At 43.5% G+C, this 19,823-nt stretch overlaps 1 protein-coding gene across 1 annotated transcript; it reads right to left on the bottom strand.

Annotated features, from left to right (window-relative positions):
- Positions 1 to 1,873: 1,873 nt before the first annotated feature.
- LOC311358028 (ly6/PLAUR domain-containing protein 6B-like) lies at positions 1,874 to 3,041 on the bottom strand (the record flags this gene model as incomplete). The annotated part of the gene is made up of 4 exons (XM_084478009.1): positions 1,874 to 2,047; positions 2,350 to 2,483; positions 2,643 to 2,741; positions 2,918 to 3,041. 4 exons carry the CDS (start codon positions 3,039 to 3,041, stop codon positions 1,874 to 1,876), a joined length of 531 nt encoding a protein of 176 aa, XP_084334135.1.
- Positions 3,042 to 19,823: the final 16,782 nt, after the last annotated feature.

Here is a 19,823-nt window from a genome sequence, read left to right as displayed (position 1 = left end):
AAGGCCTACTAGGAGGCAAGTGGTCTTGTTTTCACTTGTGAATTCCTAATTATCACGTTATTCAAATCAGAATTCAATACATTGAATTGTTATATTAATCCAATCAACTTATTCAAATTGGTATCCAGAAACCATATTAGCACTTCTGTTGTGTAGCCTATGCATTACTTTTAACATTGAGTAAATCATTTGGTGGTTTGATTGTATTTCTTATTTGTTTGTTAGGGATGTACACCCTTTGAACGCTGTCATTTGTATTATTTCCAGTTATTTCAGTGTACACTTTGAACAGAGATGGCACTGACTGATTCATTTAATTACCAAAACACTCCTCCTGAAAAGCCTCACTAATTATTTAAGAGAGCTTTTTCTTAATGCAATGCTATAGGGGCTTCTAAACTGCATTAGAGCAGATCTAATGAAAGCAGTAATGCAATAAGCTTTATTTGCTGGGCTGATAAGGACGGAGCCAGAAAAGAAGATGGATAGAGATAGATGAAGGGAGTTGGGGTGAGATTTAAACTGATATTGGTGTGGAGTTTTTCAGGCATGCTTAGCCAATGTTTTATTTTCCTAAATAATCTTAACCTTTATCCAACTAATTGTATATTATTACAATTACTTTTTAGTATAGTATATTAAGCAACACATCACACAGTTTATTAATCAATTGTATTTAGATTCCTTACAAAAAGGTCTGATAGACCTACTTCAAATATACAATGTTCCGAATGAAAAGTGCAAATATGTTTGTTTATACACACTGTATGTATATAACTATCTGGCAATAACATCATAAGTGCCAAATTCACTGGGTCACACAGAAAACACTGTCTCTCCATGGCCACGTGTTATTTCACATCCGGCAAAATGTTTAAAGTGGTCTGTAATTCCAAAAAGAAAAACATATCATTAACATTCCCTGGAACGTTAATAATCCCAGAGATTGTTTTGGGGACGCTTAAAACGCCCCAACCTGCGTTAGTCAGTCTGCTGGCAGCATTGTTGGACAGCCTTCTAGCCAGAGTCTTAAGAAACACTCCAGTCACTGTTCTATCAAGACCTGCTTAAAAAGGCTTGGCTTGGCCATGTTGCTATTGTGTAGGCGTTAGGCCTGGGCAATAAAACAATAACTTATCGCATTGTGATAGACTTTTGATCAATGTGAATATAAAACATGTTCAATATATATCGATAAGAGACTGGACCATTGAATCTAGCAGCATATTTGAGTGTTTTTCATTGTTGTGAAGAACAGTGGATGGTCATATTAAGCGTTAAACAGAAGTGTTTAAATCCAGCATGGTAATTCCTAGTCTTTTAAGGTCATTAAAATAATCAATAGTTATCGATATCGATCCATATGATCAAGTTATATGGTGATATGTCTTTCAGCCATATCGCCCAGGCCTAGTAGGCGTACACAACCAACTGCATCCAGACAGAGTCCATCGTCTCTCAACTTCATGTGGAATCACTTCCACCTTGCCCATATCCGCAGTTTCCTCAAGGACGTTTTCGATCCAAATTATACCTTGCAGTTTCATTCAGAACAATTTGGCAGCGTTATGGTGGCACATGCGTGGGAGGACATCCGGTGACGGCCGTGTTTCTGAACGGGGCCGTGCACGGCGACGCGTGCCACAGGTCTCGCCCCCCCTGGTGAGTGAGAGTTCTTTCTCTCCTTTTGTTTTGGCCGGAGGAGCCGGCGCGACCGCGGCCATCCAGCGTCACGTTTTAATGAACTCTCCGTCATCTGTGGCATTTGCCTGGGAAACGCTGCCACACCAAATCAATGGAGGGGTCGTTTCGGTGCGTCTGATGGCTCTGTCCCCAGACAAGAAGCCCTGCCAAGTTCCAGGCTGCCGCAGGGTCACAATATGAACCGTCCGCACAGCCCCAGAGTTAGGACCAGGGTCTTCCAGGGCGGGGTGGTCTGGCACGGCGCCGATCCGAGCGCTATTGCTCTGAGGGAGAACACGGCGTTGGTGCGATTGGTGGGAACCTCGACGTTGCAGATCATTCCCTCGCAGCAAGACACACACTCCTGGTGGGCCGGCAAAGGGGAGAGAGTGTGTTAGACAAGAGGGAACATTTGCATGGACATGCAGGGTGCGTAGATTGGGATTTTATGTATAATGGTCAATATTATATAGTTTCAATAATGTAGCATAGTCTATAGTGGTTAAATCCATTTTTCACAATAACATTTGTACTATACTTTAATTGTAAATGTCTTTTTTCATTTTTAATTCTCATTTAATTCTCATTACCTTTCCGCTATGACAATCAAATTTCCTGTCAGGTATAAAAAGAAGAACATCGTATGTGATCTGATGGCGGACTCACCGTGTGCCCCGTCTCCTTGTGGTGCCTGCAGCCCGACTGGCGGCACTCCTCGTGGACAGCGCATCTCTTCGTCACAAACTTGGTTTTTCCATGAGTGGAGTGGAAGTGGTGGACTGACATACAGAACTGAGTGTCTGGTGAAGACAAACGACATGGGCGAAAACATTTAGCGTGGGGAAAAAAACTGTATAATCACTCAGCTTAGCCACGATGAACGATTCCAAACCAAGGAAACCAAGGATCATTGCAAGTGTTTTCGCCACAAATTCAAGTTAAAAGGCAGGAGATCCTACCTTCTGGACACCACTTGTCTTCAGCCCAGATGTTGCAGTTGTAGTTGTCCCGTGCTCGCTCACAGGTGAAGCACTTAAAGCTATTGGGGAATGGTGTGGCTGCAATACCAAACAAATGCTTCATTTAGAACAGCTATAAAAGTATGGTGGCAATAAAAGGGAAATGTTATTCGGTTGATATTATGGAACTGAAATGTTATGATGAATGTTTCTACTTCTGTTGACATCAATCATTGAACATTTAGCAATTTGTTTAGCTGTTATCAGTTTCTTACCCTGCACCGGGGGTTTGATGTTGTAGAAGTTGACGCGATCGCTCTTCCCCGATGCGCCGCACACGGCCACTAGGGACAGGAGGTGAACGGCGGTGATAGTTAGCAGAGCCATGGGTAACGCCATGCTCTGCTAGCTGATGCTAGCACCTATAAAAACCTGAAGCAAAGAGTGAACAAACATTATCAACATGATTAAATCACAACCTATCTGACTATCTCCAGGTCATGCATTTCTGAAATTCCAGATCCCATGATCTGGCACAAAGAAACAAAAGCAGAAACACAATCTCTTATTTTTTGGGGATTTTTTTTTCACCTTGGGCTCACGTTACTCTAAATCTCTTAAGACGTCAGTCTGTGGCTGAGAGCCGGGTAAGACATCTCGGAGACTATAGACAATCCATTGTGTCCAATAGCACTACAGCCAGGCCGTACCTGTTAGGACGGGGTCATCGCTCTCAATGCCAGGTCATGACCTTTGGGAGTTTTCAGGATGGCTCAGGTTGCTCTCAGGCTTGGGCCCGCCACCTCTGACCTTTTGGGATCCCTAATGTCAGGTGATTGAGCGGTCAGGTGGGCAGGTGACCGTCGGTAATTGCCTGAGTCGAGGAACCCGAACGCACGCTCAACTGAGCCCATACAAGATCTGCATAATGCTCTGCAGTGGCTTATTAATAACCGGCTGCTCAGGGGCTTATGAGAGTGATGCAGACTTTCCCACAATTCAAATGAAACAGACCCTCTAATATATCAAACTAAAGCACCTGACATGGAACCGTCATGACGAATGCTGTGTAGATACAAATGACTTGGCATAAAAGACTTATCTTGTATGCGTTTGCCAAGTCAACAGTCACCCGTTCCCCCTCAGATAAGCACACTACGGAGGGCCACACAATGACTAGCGATCACAGCCAGTCATCGCCGCTGACCCAACACAGGAACAATATCTAAACCCAAAACAAACAGCTCTTATCTCGCTGGGTCAGTCATCACCTTTTACTGCTAAAGCAAGCAGGAGAGCAGACACGCCTCAAACACTAAATCAGCCACGCTCTGCGCGCCACTCAAAAGTCGCTCTTTTTAAACCAACAAACAATCCTTTTGGGGCCCCGGCGGCATCCCAAGAGGTTAGGGTGTGTGTCATGTCTAGAGGCCCAGGGGGGTGCACAAGCCTGCTGCAGCTGAGCATGCTTAGGGGCTGGGTTTCAGGAGGACTTCAAACTAGCTATGTTTAGTGCTTTTGGGTTGCCCCACCCCCACCCATCTGAACTTGTTTTAAAGTTTGAACAATGGCCACTCTGGTACAAACTAAGAATGTTTCAGGGGTAAAATAAATAACTATAAAAACGTTATCTGTCATTGCGTCATATAAACTAGGCGGTTAATGCAGCCTTTTATCCTGAGGTGGTGACTCAAGTTACTAGTTAGTTCCTTGTGGCACTAATGTGTTGATCCCAACTGTGCCTCTGTCTGGTATGCATTACTTAAAAAATGTCACATTAACTTGCATCACAAACGTCAAGTAGTTATCTTGCGGACACGCACATGCATTTGCACATGCACACGTACAGATACGTGCAGTAACTTGTGCAAGAGAAAATAGCTTGTTTTCTTTTCCTTAAGAATATGTTTGAGTGCCTTTTAAGCCAAATGTATCCTATAAACTCCTATCATATGTCAAAGATAATACCACAAGAAGATTCTGTGTAAAAAAAAACATAAAAAAAGACCCAAACTGTTACTCACCAAAATCCAATGCAAACTCACAACCTAAAAAGTGAGGATATCCATTGCACAGCAGAGCTGTAAGTGCTTTAAGTCCCCAAGTGAATGTTGTGTAGATATTGTCAGTGTCTTCAAGAGAGTGCTGCAGCACACTGGGGAGCACTCAGGTCAAGAGTGCACGCATGGATTGATTCCTAGTTAAAGTACTACGGGTCATTTCCTCAAGACCTCCCCTTTTCACCCCCAGCCCCCCCCCCCCCCCCACACACACACACACACACACAACACCCCCACCCACACACACACACACACACTTAAAGATATTAGAGCGACGTGATTGGTCAAGAGGTTGGGGCCACTATGTGAACTGCCACCGTCTAACAAGGTAGTGTGAGCACGTTCCTCACCTAGTTGGCAACAAATAAAAAAAAGAGCAGACTTTCCCATCACTGTTCTCACACGGGAACATGCAAGACTCTACAAGACTCTCCAAGACACATGGCTGTTTCCATACCATTCACCATTCACTATCCCAGTAGGTTAATATCAAATCTGATCTGATGTCTTGAGCTGGTGATTCAAATCTTTAGGCCAATTCAAGATGGAAAATCGGATTAAACGTCATTCCAGCAAAGTTGACTGGAACGGCGCAGCTCATATGACATAGGGCGATTCGCCCAGAGGAAAGTCGACGCAGGCCGGGGCTACGGGGCCATGAGAACGAGCACTGGCTTTATTTACCAAGGCCTGGGACCACGGGCCACTATCTTTAGTATTGACTCAGGTCACATGGGGAACAGGTCACACAAGGGAAGCCCCATCTGCCTTATCGCCTCGTTTCTATTCCTACGACGTGCCACCCAACACTTGAGATTAGCCATCCAAGAGATTGCCGTATGCCTGTGTGGACTAATGTCCAGCTCAGGCCAGATCCTGTATGATTAGCTTGTTTGAAAAAATATGAACATTTTTAATGTACGAGTGTAGACAAAAGAGCCATGACACTATTTTTTTGTCCACTATGGTGCAGATGGCAAACCCATTCAATTAAGGAAAACAACTTATTCAACAGAGTGACGCAAGGGCAGACTACAGTCTTCCTCTCTCCGTTGGGTTTGTGGGATTTCCATCCGGGAGGGGACAGGGAGCGCTATGTGAGGTCAAGTTCTCAGGGAAGAGGAAGGAAAGGCTTGGTCTGGGAAGAGGAAGATCCAACTCCAGGTATAATCCATTCTCCACATGAGTCGACTAAATCTCTCCCCAACCTCCCATCGCTAATACCGTATATCCCCCCCCTTTGACTTCCGGGAATCATCAGCAACTCGGGTTTAGCACCTGATGCTCTGCCTTCTCTGATTCCCCAGCACTTCAGTGTGTGTGTAGGGGGGGAGGGGGGGGGATTTCCATTTCTTAAACTTTCGATTTCGCTCTCGAAGGAACCCATACAGCACAGCGTGCCGTTACATGAACGCTACGAGCTCACAGTGACAGGTCTCATTCAGTTATGGTTAGGCAGAATAATGGGATGGGATGTAATCGGATATGGAAGTGCTCTTTTACCAAGCCAACCAGAGACTCGCACCAGCTGGCTGAAGGCTAGGGAAAGATATCGTCACAAGCCTTGTTGAAATGCCAATCTCCAACAAAGTTGTATGGCTAATGCCACACATTTAAAGAGGTGTTATGCCAAAGCAAATAGGACGGCCTCTTAAACAGTTAAAAGAGCAGGTACAACATTTTTACACAGGCAGTACATCAAATGATTTGTGTTTAATATACTTAATAATATTATGAAACCAGACCTAGCAAAGATTAGGTATTAGGAATGATATTCTATAAAGCAAATCAAATAAAGGTCTCACCACATCCACAAACCCCATGCATGCACTGTGCGGATTCGGGAGGAGAGTGTGACGATCTATGCAGTAGGAATGGTAAATGTAATGTCTCTGGGGAGGATCAGAGAATGACTAGCACACTGGTATCCAAGTCGGAGCCAGGGGGAATGCAAACTCACCACATGAACTCCTGTGGTTTTCAGCCCCAGGGGAGAGACAAGCATTCTCACATTCATTTTGAGATAATTTACTGCCTTCACTGGGAAGGGAAGGATATTTGAATATCATTGGATTTCGTTTCTTACAATTTTCCAAAAATTGCAGTTACATTATCGTTAAGAAACCATCCAATCAGATTCTTAAGTAATCTGATGGTGAGAGACATAACAAGGGCAGATCTGGAAGCTGACACACGTACATATACAAATAGTTCTCTTACTAAGAGGTACACCTCGATGTTCCAGCTATTGTCAGTCTACCGTCGCACCATACCTGTTTAGTATGCTATGGGCCATTCAAATGACAGATTTATAGCTTTGTTTGAGCCACAGCTTTGTGTTTTGCTTGAGGTTCTCCTTGACTCTAGGAATGTGAGAGATGGAGAGAGGCACACACACATCCTCACACTCAGATACACACAAGTGGACACAACACACTTAGCCTGTGGCAGTGAATCTATTGTTGGGAAGGAGATCAGTGACGTTGCCTCATTGACCGTGACTCTTCAGAGGGGTCAAGGACTGGGCTCCATTTAGCCGTGGCTGGTTGTATATGTTGGAGAGGAAGGTCTTTCGGTCAGAATTTCGTACAGGACTCTCAGGAGGCCGGAGTTCGGTGTAGCGATAGTGCTGATTGTGCAAAAAGAGTAAATGGAAAAACTCCAAGACTTGACATGCATGTGCACGTCGTCTGACAATAAAAAACCATTGAGGGGAGGAGAGAAGAAAATAGTATACAGCAGTGGATCCTCAGCTGGATCATACTGCATCAGCTGACATACGGTGAGCAACACACCCAACGACCCAAGAGAAACACCTGGATGTGATGACACCGTTCCGACCAACCAGGTGGGTTTAAACCACACTGGGGGGGGGGGGGGGGGGCTGTCCATCCGCTCCCCGACCTGCGATTGGTTGGGAGCGCCCCATCAACTGCTGCCCGCAGGAATGCGCCAGCTATTTTGGATGCGCCGTGGGGACGGAGTGAGACAGCGGATCGGGTTTCTGTTTGTTGTGTGGAGGCAGCGGGGACGGCTCAAAGGGATGCCACGGAGGCCTCTCCTGAAATAAAAGTCCCGACGGAGGCCGCACTTCAAACAGAGGCAGACGGTAACGGAACCGCGTCCCGCTGCCACGTAATGACGCCACTTAATCTGCGCCACTTAACCGAGGTGCCCCGTAGGTGGCGTGGCTCATGTAGGTGGCGTGGCTCAGTGTTCGGTGTGTTTTGGGCCGTGTCATAGGAAGCGAGCGCAAATGTGCCGACATGGGAGAACACAGCGAGGGGGGCACGGGGATAAAAGAAATGTAATGAGTAGTGATCGACCGATATATCAGCCGGCCGATATTATCGGCTGATATTTGCGGGTGTATCGGCATCGGCCGTTTTTTTTCGCCGTTTTTTCTTTTTTTGTCATCATTGTGTCTTTTTTATGATGTCAATGGAGGGAGCAAAAGCAGTGTCGGCTCCAAATAACGGCAAAAAAAAAAAAATCGGTATCGGCGTATCGGTCATCAGCTAAAAATCGCTATCGGTATCGGCCCTAAAAAATCCATATCGGTCGATCTCTAGTAATGAGCCATGAGAGTGTTTACCAAGGCAGTTGGTCGTCACTAAAGAAGTCTGTGGCAGGCTCCATCTTCACACGTCTGACTACATGAAAGGGAACCCATAGATACCCTTCAGATACCATCAACAGCAGCGAGAAGATCTTGGGCTGTTGACTTATTTGGCTCTCACTGCCTTAGTAAAGCAGCCAACATGCTGTAAGAGCTATCCCACCCTGGACGTCATCTGTTTGACATGCTGCCCTCTGATAGATGCTACAGGTTCATCACGGATAAACAGACCTCATAACCGCCTCTACCCCAGAGCCATAGGAGAACTCAACACTGCCAAACGCCGACTTGTGTGTACTAGTTATTATAGAATAACATATAATTATAGAACACTACACAGATGACTGGATCACAAGTGCACCGTTGTATGTACATGTCTAACCACCCTATTTGTATATAGGGACATTGGAATGCAACACAAATTTCAGAAAATATATCCAGGAGTGCAATATCTCTGTATGTCTCATATTTAGCTCAATAAATGTGTTTAGTTTGAACTTTCTAACCCTAACTTTCTGTTGTTGTTTCTTGTGTTTCTACATGGCGTTTGACATGTGTCAAATGCTCCGGATTGCCGCCATTTTTGCTGTGCTCTGTGCCACGATAATAGGAATCAAACTGTAGGCGTTGAAATACAAGGCATTTTACAGTGGTGAACCGTTAACGCCTTGTTTATTTTCCCAAACCACGAGGCGGGTCTGGTCTGTGTCGGCTTCAAACATAAACTGTAGGCATGTGCCTCTTTAACTGTCTCTGGGAGCTCTCTTCCTCTCCCACGCACACCAGATCCTCTCGGGCAGGAAGGAGGGCAGCGGAGGATGGTCTGAGATGGTCGTAAAGTCTACGGCCCCCCGCTGGGCAAAGCCTGAGGCCTTTTCTTAGACTTTATTGCACTTTTATGGGCAGCCGGGCTCTTCTTCAACCTGTATGACAATGCTACTGTCAGAGGACAGGCACGCATGTCGTAAAAACCAAACGTCCAGGCCATATCCGTTTGAGGTACTGGCTTGTGTATTCAGCGGAGCAGTTGCTTGACAAGCAAGTCTAGGCTAATGGTGTGTCATCACAGAGGAGTTCAATATGGACCGACCTCGGTTAATGCAGTCTAATAGCAGACTACAGGATGATTACATGATGAGATTGTATATGGGGGTTTGACATGGGACACTGACGGGAATACTCTGTCTTTGAAGCGTTTGGTTGTGTACCAGCTGTGGCTTTCTGATGAAACCCACAGCTGGTTTGAATCATTTTTAAGCGGATAGTTCTCATTTTTTTTACATGTTCTATGGTTTTTGTTTTGTGTTTTAGGTCGAAAGAGTAGCATGCTGAGAGAAAAATATAAACCAGCCATCATGCCGTTCCATGTCCCGTATTTCATGTATTTCAGCAGTAACATTGACACACTTACGCAACACTTTCAGATGTGTATGTGAACATGTGTGTCCCTATGTGCACCAATGTCCAACTGCATGTCTTTTTTTAAACAATAGCTGGGAGGTGTGACAAAGGAATCCTCTACTGAATGGCCTGGAGCAACGCCAAGCTCACCCAAGAGTTTGAGAAATGCATGGTATGCCTTTAGTCGTTCCCGATTGCTTTAAGCCATTACCTTTCATCTCTTTGTTTTCTGCCTTTCACTCTCATATTCAGCTTAAACATATCTATTTCAGCCAGAAAAAACTATACCGATCCAGACACAATGTGCAGTGCCGTTTCCGTGTGAGAACTCGCTTTATATTCAGTATCCGTGAATAAGGGAAGACATTATGTATATTGCTACCCCTCCCCCTACTAGGTATTGGAATATGTATGCCGTTTGAACGGATAGTTTTGTTCTTTGTTCACATAAGGCTCTACGTGACAACAGGCAGCAGCTGGATTACATATCTGACCAACTGTTCTCCATCTCTGAAGCAAACGCTGGCACACTGTACAGGAATGTTCAGTTAGCTAGCGTTCACTTTGCTTCACCAGTGGCCGCCCAGAAGTAATAACTGGTTCTCGGTACAATAAAGGCTGTAATCCCTCCAGCATGTTATCATCTACATTGTTTTGCAGTGACAGAAGCTGAGTATGCATATATGAGAAGGCAGGAGAGAACAATTATGTGTTGATTCGTCCCGGAGAAATGCTTTTGTTGTGTTACCAACGTTAACCCTTTCATATCTAACCAAGAGCGCACAGAACTCCTCTGGGTGCTTTAATAGAATAGTGAGGAGCAGTCCGCTGGTGTTACCTTGGAAACAATCTGTAGAAAAGAACAAGATGTACTCACAAACATAACGTGGTATGAACTAAATTCATCGTTTGGAAAAGTTACAGCCTTGCTCCATTGCTTTTGTAGAATCATGAGACTTGACAGCCACATTGAAATGGATGATCCGTGCTTGTGGTCAATTGCTGAGTGAGAGTGTGTAAAAGCCGAAAAAAAAAAAATTATAATAACATCTACCTTAGCTGTAACCACTGCAAAACTTTTGTGATATGATCAAATGTATGGAATGCAAACCCATACACACAGACAGCATTGATGTTCCTACAGGCAGAACCCTCAACTTTGACAACTATCCGGTTACAGTGGACTGATGGTTACGTTTCCAGATTCCGCCCCTTCTTGTTTTGGGATTTTTTGTTTTGGTTTACTGAACGGCTTTGGGAGACACTGGCCTTTGGCAATACTAGGAAATATTGGTCTCTCAAGTCAGTGGGTGGGCTATATAATAAAAGTGTGTGTGTGTGTGTGTGTTGCATGCATAAAGCCAAGTGGCACTCCTCAAATCACGTGTGTGTGTGTTAGTAACTCTTCAAGGCGTGCTTAAGATGTTTGGGTTGGTGAGGAGGCAGGAGACACAGTTAATATAATGGGCGGTTGTTACCTGACCTTATCAAAGTGTGGGATTTTTCACTTTATAGTTTGCTCTTATAACAAGACTTGCTTTGCTAATGAATTTAACATCTGACAGTTTAACATCTGACCTTTTTTTAATTAAAGCAATAAAACACCAGAAATCTTATCCTAAAGAAAAACATCTTAATGCTCAGTGTAGTAATTTAATTAGAAGTCGTTAATTATTGATTTAAAAGTAAAAACAAAAAGTCCTCTGTCTTCTTCGTTTCCGTTCTGAGTTACGTCATCATTTCCGGCCAGTGATAAATAAAACCCCAAATTGAACCTACAATTATGTAACCAAAAATGAGACGTTTGTCTTCCCAATCAAATCACTTAAAATCGTATCAACTGACAACCAAAAGTCCACAGTGTGAATTAACCTTGTCTCTCTAATCTATACCGAAAGCAAATGGTTATCAAAACGAGAAAAGTAAAGTCTGAAATGAAACCAACCATTCCCTTGGCCTGAACACATTGCTGAAGCAGCACACCTGCTCCTCTCCCACTGCGGTGTCGGCGATGATACCGTTTGACCGGGGTCGCCACCTGAATCCTCCCCTCGCGGCGGCGGCTCCCTGCGGAGACCCGGCCATCCGCCTTTAATACGCAGTCATTACACGGGGCCGCGAAACTGGGGTCAGTTAAATTGACCGTCTGATTACGATGCGCCGCGTCCCCTTACCGCCCGGGCCCCCGCGCTCCTGTTTCCAGCGGGGGCCCCGTCGTGCAGGAGCCGATGCGGAGCCACACAACGGCCGTCTTTGTGCCGCGTTAATGCGCCACGAAACCAAACACTTTTTTTTTTTTTTTCATTCTCCTCCTCTTTCTTCCTCTACTACTACCTGCCAAGAGAGAGAGAGAGAGAGAGAGAGAGAGAGAGAGAGAGAGAGAGAGAGAGAGAGAGAGAGAGAGAGAGAGAGAGAGAGAGAGAGAGAGAGAGAGAGAGAGAGAGAGAGAGAGAGAGAGAGAGGCTGGACGAGGCCATGGAGAAAAGCCATGTGGTGGTTCAGGTATCGCTGGCTAAACGGTTTACAGGTAACGCTAGCGGGCGTAAGTAGATGAGTGTTTTTTTTTTGAGGACCGCTTATTATTATAAGTCTGACTGAGTTCTTGTTGTGGCTCTCCTTTCCTCTCCTGCATTTCGCCTTTGACCTGAGATTTTAGTGCTACGGCATTGTTCAAAGTCTCCCAAAATGAAGACAAGGATTCTCATCCGAGGGCAACCATACCCCATCACTGCCCTCATGCCTACCAAGTTGTGTTTAAACCATCCGGACTGTGAGCGACGGGACTAGCGGACAAACACCCAGACATTTCCACTCGTCTTGGCCCGTCGCTTCAAACGGACACGTTGTTAGGCTCTCAGATGGAGCGGGGATGTGTCTCTTTGTGCTTTGACAGCTTGACCCGAGTCATTTACGGTGAAAAAGGCTTACGCTTCTTGGATTTCAATTGGTTTCAAATGGCCAGCGAGCTACTCCACCCACCTCAGGTGTGGGGAACAGTGCATGCCTAACTACCGGCCTCTCAGTGTTAACAATACAGCTTGCAGAGCAGGCTTAGAGAGCGTTAAGGTGAATAACCACCACAGGTATAATCCGTCTAAAAAAAAAAGTGGATTTTCCCTGGGGATACAACTACAAGTAAAAAAGGTTGTGGACTACACTAGGCTTATTGAGAAGCCTCTCAAGAAGGGAATCCATGTATTAGATAAAAAAACCGAATTCATTCAGAATTTCTATGTTACAAATTGGAGAATGGAGAATATTGGAGGAGTGAACAATGAGAAAAAAAGAGAGGGAAGAAAGAAAAGCAAGGAAAGGCAATAAAATGGTTTAATTAATAGCAAGGGTTGACCCATCCAGATTCAGTGTGATCTACATTCTTCTACCTTGCGTAAACACAATACAATTCACAGTAACCATGACTACACAGAAGGAGACGTCTTCCATTACCCAAACTAAACCATAGCCTTTACCATTGACTCACTCACACTCATCTTTGTTTAAAGTTATAAGCAAGCCGTTTCCCCCCCCCCCCCCCCCCCCAAGACAAATCAGAACAAGTGACAGTTCTGACTTCCACGAAAGACGGCCTAACAATGTTGCATGCGTAATTGGGACATTGAAGCTGGTTATTTTCTTCATTACGTATAGTGCTTTTCCACTTCAGAGCAAAATGTCTTCAATCACATTTAATTATGGGGACAAAAAAAAACAAAAAAACGGACAGGGCAAAGTTCCATGGTGGCATTAACGGGCTCTGCGTTTCTCCTTGGTCCGGGCTTTTCATCGACCTTGCTGCTCTGAGATTTAATCTTGTGAGATGATGAGAGATTAGGGTACTCTATCCCGCTCTGCTCAGGTTTGGGCTGTGGTTAAATAAAAAAAACAACAACCCTTGAGCTGTCCCACCTGGGACGACGGCCAAGGTAAACGAGGAAGGACAGCTGCCTATTCAGAGCGGGCTGATAACCGTAATCCCACTCGCTTACATCGTCAGGGCGGGGCTAACGGGGTGAATGTTGGAATCTGATTGGATGGCGAACAAACAGATAACACTGGAGAGACACACACACACACACACACACACACACACACACACACACACACACACACACACACACACACACACACACACACACACACACACACACACACACACAATCTAAGTCATAAGCAAATGACAAAGGGGAACGTTTCAAAGAACAGACAAATGTACAAAATATATTTTTTTTAAAAGCTGTCTATATTATTATTCGAAGGAAATTGCACAATGGGGTCACTGATGACCCACTCATCCAGGGACACCACGGGTATAGACAGAGGAAGTAATCTGTCGGACAGCCCCTGTGCCCGGGCAGGGTCGCCGCCATATAGGGGACTAACTGGTTCTGGATGAGTGGGCAGCACCGTCCCCTGGAATCAACAGGCTAACCTTCTGTTATCTGCTGATACGCCCACTTTCCTTTTCTGGGAAAAGCATCACTGTGAAGCAGGCCATACAAGCATCGATTAAACTGATTAAACCCTAACTACAAAAGTGTTGTTTATATTATACCACTAAAAATACTTGGTAATAGCAAGGGGCTGTAAAAAGCTAGGATTGTGATACATTCTATGATTCTATGAACTAACTACAAAGGATACCTCAATGGGTCTATAAAAGCTAATGGGGTTGCACACAATAAGTGGAAGGTAAAGTCCTGTGTGACATTGTAGTCACATGTCAAAGTGCTTGAGTTCCACCTGACAATCCTCAGATTCCAGGGCAATAAGCAGAGGTAAGGTTGTCTATCTCGTCTATCTCTTTGATGACATCATTCAACATGTGACGCAACACCAGCCAAATTACACCCGTGAAGGTACGGTGTTTTGCAGCCTGGGGTGCTGACCCGTTTTATCATGTTAATCTAAGAGACAGACATAGCAAAGCATTGAAACAGCCCTGTTTGAAACATCCTGCGCCACTAGAGAATCATTACATTTATTTATGTCTCCATAGTAACAACATTTACCATGCTCCTTGGGTGGCTTTTTTCCCCTTTCATCCACTACATGATAAGTAATCAAAAACCAAGTGTGCTTTCTAATTAGACTAACAGTATTAAAGTAGTCTTAAAACCCTTAAGCCTACTATCTACAGAGCGGTGCCGTTTTTACTCGACCAAACGTTTTCCTATCTTCTTTTTATCGTCTAATTCGTCCTTGCAGAGAGGGCCGGATTCAAAGCAAACTCAAGAAACAAGGCTCTCTTGCTGCAGCAGTAGTAGTGGTGCTGGTGGTGCTGGTGGTAACAACTTAATTGGTAGTCTATGACCCCTCTCGAATTCCTTGGTAATTGCTTAGAGCTGGGTAGCCCTTGATGCAGTTGGTGAACCGGCAATGGTAAGAAAGCCCAGTGAGACTGCATTTTAAACCAGCTGACAGTATAAGCTGTAGCCTCAGCTGCACAGCTTCTTACGGAAAAAAGGTCAGCATTTTAGAGGCAAGAAGAAGCCAAATGAACAACAAATACAATCAACCTGGAGTCCATATTAATCTCTGAAACAATTCTTGATATTGGTGCAGAAATGAACAAAGGTATTAATGCAAAATAAAACAGAAAACAACTCACCTTAGGATACCTTTGACAATATGACTGCATTTAAGTTCATACACAGTTCAGGTTATTGAATTTAACACGCTAAAAGTGGCGTAATTGGGTTTGGTAAGTAAGAGTTATGTACAAACATTACCCTTATCTACAACCAGTGTTTCCTTTATGAATCAGCACTAAAAGAGTCATTGGTTGGCAGATTTAATATCTGCGACCCTCCCTGACTGTAAACATGCAGGCTCAGTCTCAACTCTCTGCCAAGACTATGGTTGATATACAAGATGTAGGACTAACAATCGCTACACTGCGATATGTCTGCGATTACATATACTCAGCCATATCGCTCTCTGTCTCTGTCTCAAAAATATATATTTCTTTATATAGTGTAACACCTAGAGCAAATGGTGAAATTGAAACCCAAGTGTTTTGATATTTAAACTAGAGCATTTGGTAAAAGTACAACTCGAATGTTGCTGCAAATTCTATGTTGTGTGTCAGCATTCCTAATCCAGTTAAATCAAAGTTTCCTTCTTTAGCTTAAAAGTTTCAGAAAGAGTTACAGTGGATTCAGGAAGGCTACGATTAAAATGTAGTATTGCCCTTTTAATGACGATGTCTACCAATATTCCACACCAGACAATATGAATCGTTTTGTATTTTAGAATTAACTATTCCCATGGGTTTATGACAGCACCACCAGAATAAAAAGATTCCATCGGATTTCCTAAACTAAATCAGGGTTAGGGTTAGTTATCTTCTCCCTGATTGAGGGGGGTGGTCTTAAATCTAAATCGTCTCATGCAGAAGCAAGCACGCTCAACAGATATTCTCACAGCAGTTCACTCACTACTGGCTGACGGGTGGCTAGTGGCTACGGCATATCTAAGACATTATAAATCAAAAGTATAGCTCTTAAATCGTACTTACGGCACCTTTAACCCGTGGACGGTCCCCTTCCCCAGTCCGTCTAACTCGGCCCCTATAGCTTAAGCTATCACCTTCACTCCTGATGGCTGACCTGAGATAAGAAGAAAGGGACGGGACACAGACTCTAAATGAGTTGGGCGGGCAGATGATTACCCTGTGTGTGTGTGTGTGTGTGTGTGTGTGTGTGTGTTATGAATGTCAAATAAATTGACATAATAAAATGGAATACCTTAGGATAGGAGTATATGAGTATAAGTAGGGTTGATTTGTTGTTATCTCTGTAATGGATTAGGTCTCTGGGCTAAGGGAGACCCTCGGGTTTATTAGGACATAAGCCACTTGTATTTCTAACACCAACAGCACTGATATTTACTGGGTAAAGTTGTGTCCACACAAAGCTGATGAGTGATACGTTTATGACACGGAGTGTTTGATTAATTTCATGTCTCAGAATCAACTGTTCTCTATGATTGGTAAATAGATACAAAAGGTATCGTTGCAAACTGCAGACAGCAACAGTAAGTCAGCCTAAGTACAAGCGGAGCACCAAATAAACCAAACGCCACCACTGAAACAGTAGCGGGGTTCTCACGATGAGCGCTCATATCGTTATTGTTCATCATGACAACTCTTGCAATAATAACGATTTGGCGCCATGTGGATATTCGCGGCATTTGCGTCATTGGACACTGCCTGGACCAATAGGCTATTGCTAAAGCGCGTACGCAATGTCCAAGACGTCAATGAAGCGTCAACCTATTTAATCAAGAAACAAAAGACATAAACGCGTTGACATCATTGTTAGAGCAGATCAAGACAACTTCAAAAGAGTGCGTCAGTGAAATGAATAAGCAGGCTTCCGCTTGATTCCGCTACACTACTACGAGCTTACCTCTGTGTGCTCTTGTAGTAAGCTCGGTGGCTATCGTCACGCTGATCTTCGTGGATCTGAGTCCTCGTTCCGGTACCTGGGCAGTGGGGGCACCTGAGAGCAGCAGTCAGGCCGCGGAGGAACGTACGAAGAGGCGGAGACTTGCCAATAGAGGGCGGGGCTGGGTGTCCAGATTTCCAAATATTTAAAAAAAGTCACGTGTAGCCTTTTTAACAACACCTCTATGTACAAACATGAAAATAATAATATACGTGCTATAATATACAATTCTTTCCATTCTTTCCTTTCCTTGATATAGTTATTGGGGCTATATCTATTTATATGTATTATTATTTTTATGTAGGCCTATTATTATTATTATTATTATATGTATTTTTTGGTATGCAAATTGTATTTATATTGAGTTCGGTCATAGTTCAGGGATCTATCCATGCCAGGACATGAAATTCAATTCACAAGTTAGAGGTGAGTGTAACCTTTTATTTTATTTTCAGCATCTTGACGACAGAACATTAATCACCAGGGTCAAAGATCCATGTCATGTCAGTTACACACTGACACCAGCTGCAAAAGAAGAAAAAAAATACGAAATATGTATGTCTTCTTCTGTGGAACACTTGAATGAATACAAAATAGGGTGAATTCAGAAGTATTACAGTACAAAACCGTTACAGACACAGCCAAGAACCCTGTAGAGATTGCATGTGTACAATTGTGACAAGATGAAGATCTAACGCTATATCTGAGTGATGACACTGTATCGGTTAACCCTTCCTTCTCGTAACTTTGAGACAAATATAGACCCTTTTTTCCCCCTCCAGTCAGCTGTCCTTCCGAGTCGAAAACTCCAAGGAGCAGATATTCTCTATAAATATTCTTCTCAAAAAATACCCCGGCACGTATGGTGCTTACTTGGGAATCAGACAGCCACGATCACCTTCAATCAGGACAAACAACATCTGCCCGTTCATCCATTTGGCAGCGCACCCAGTCCTTACGCCACAATATGTCAGAATTTGATATTTCACGTTTCGAAACATCGCACATCGAAAAACCCTGAACCCATTTGTGTAGGGGTGGTCTTAAAAGTACAGACAGAGTAGAGAGTTTCAATATAAAAGATAAAGACCACGCTTTTTCAATTAATAGATCTAGGTCTGATTGTTTTTGTCTTTTTGGGATCAAACTGATCTCGATGAAATCATGTTTCACGACATGATTGTGCATTTGTGCAGTGTGTTTCTAATTCACACATTCTGTTTCTGTATTTCTTCGTTGTTTTGAATCTCTTTTACAAGGCAGATATAACGGATGTTGTTTTTCATTACATCGTATTCAGTTGAGATTTCAGTTATTTATTAACTGAAATCTCGTCACTAACAATACTGCATGAGACACATCATGGCCTTATGAATGACGTCTAAAACCTAACCAATGATATTTACTGGGAAGTTTAGGTTATGGTTTTACATTAATGACTGTGAGCTCAGAAAGGCCAAAATAAAGTTACAAAAGCTTATAAGATTGGTGATAATACTTATATCCACTTTGATTCACACTCAAGAAACAAACACATATACAATTACAATATGTATTGATCTTCTCCCTTGCAATTACTTTGTGTTTGTGTATTGTCAAAATAAATACATAAATAAACGTAAACTTTCAATAAATAAAATATATAAAACAAAAATATTAATAAAAAACACTGACTGATATATATCTGTAAAAAAAATCCCACAAATAAAAAGTACATTCAGTTAAAAGGTGCTACCTTAACAATAAGGCTGTGAAAAAGGAAACATTCAACAAAATACAAAAGGGAATTTCAGCACACATGTTCAGTGTCCACTGCCTCTAGAGTGGCATATATCCTTATAAACAGACAACTATATCGTATAATTATGATAATTATAAATAATCATAAGTAGCTGGTAAAGACAGCTTCGTTTGTTTAGTTAGTTTGTTCTACCGTACCTAAGTTCACTCAACATCAGGACAGACCCAGAGAGGTTGAGAGAGGAAAGAGAGGGAGAGAGAGCCATAGAAGAGAGAGAGAAGGGAGCAAGGGAGAGAGACGAAGTGGAGAGAGAGAGGGAACCACGGGGGGCGAGAGACAGAGCGGGGGAAATACAAGATTCAGGTCAGGCTTACAGACAGGTAAGGAGGAAAGCACTTGTGGGCAGTGGAGAAGGAATCTATTGAGAATGAGGAGTCTGTGGTACCAGTAAAGGCAGATTGGTGAAGGGAGGAGAGTTCCCAGCAGTTGTAAAAATCCTACAAATAAAACATTGAAAATCCTCTGGTTGAGGAGTATAGGGTCCGTTGTGAAGAGTGGATCTGGACATCCAGCAGCTTTGCCTCCTATCTGTAGAAAAAGTAGTACATCTATCATTAAACCAATGTCAAATAGCATTGTGTATTTGTTTTAGCAAAGGGAAATGTGTCATTAAAAATCGGCCTGATTCCTCTTTGGTGCGTGTACACAAATGGGTATATGCTGCCATCTAGTGGTTACCTCAGCACATCTCTCAAAAGGCTTGTGGGAATCCCAACTGAACTGTTGGCATTCAAAGTTCTTCTGAAAGTATAGTCCCCAATAGGTCGGCTACTTTGTGTCCCACAGATGTTGCCTTTTGCACCAAAAGGTCCTGCTCTTGTTCACGGGGCTGAATATGGATGTGCAGGTCCA

The sequence above is a fragment of the Micromesistius poutassou genome (assembly GCF_964030765.1).
Source record: "Micromesistius poutassou genome assembly, chromosome: 14".
NCBI classification, from domain to species: domain Eukaryota; kingdom Metazoa; phylum Chordata; class Actinopteri; order Gadiformes; family Gadidae; genus Micromesistius; species Micromesistius poutassou.
Note: the sequence above shows the minus strand (reverse complement) of the source record. Positions and strands in the feature narration are given on the sequence as shown.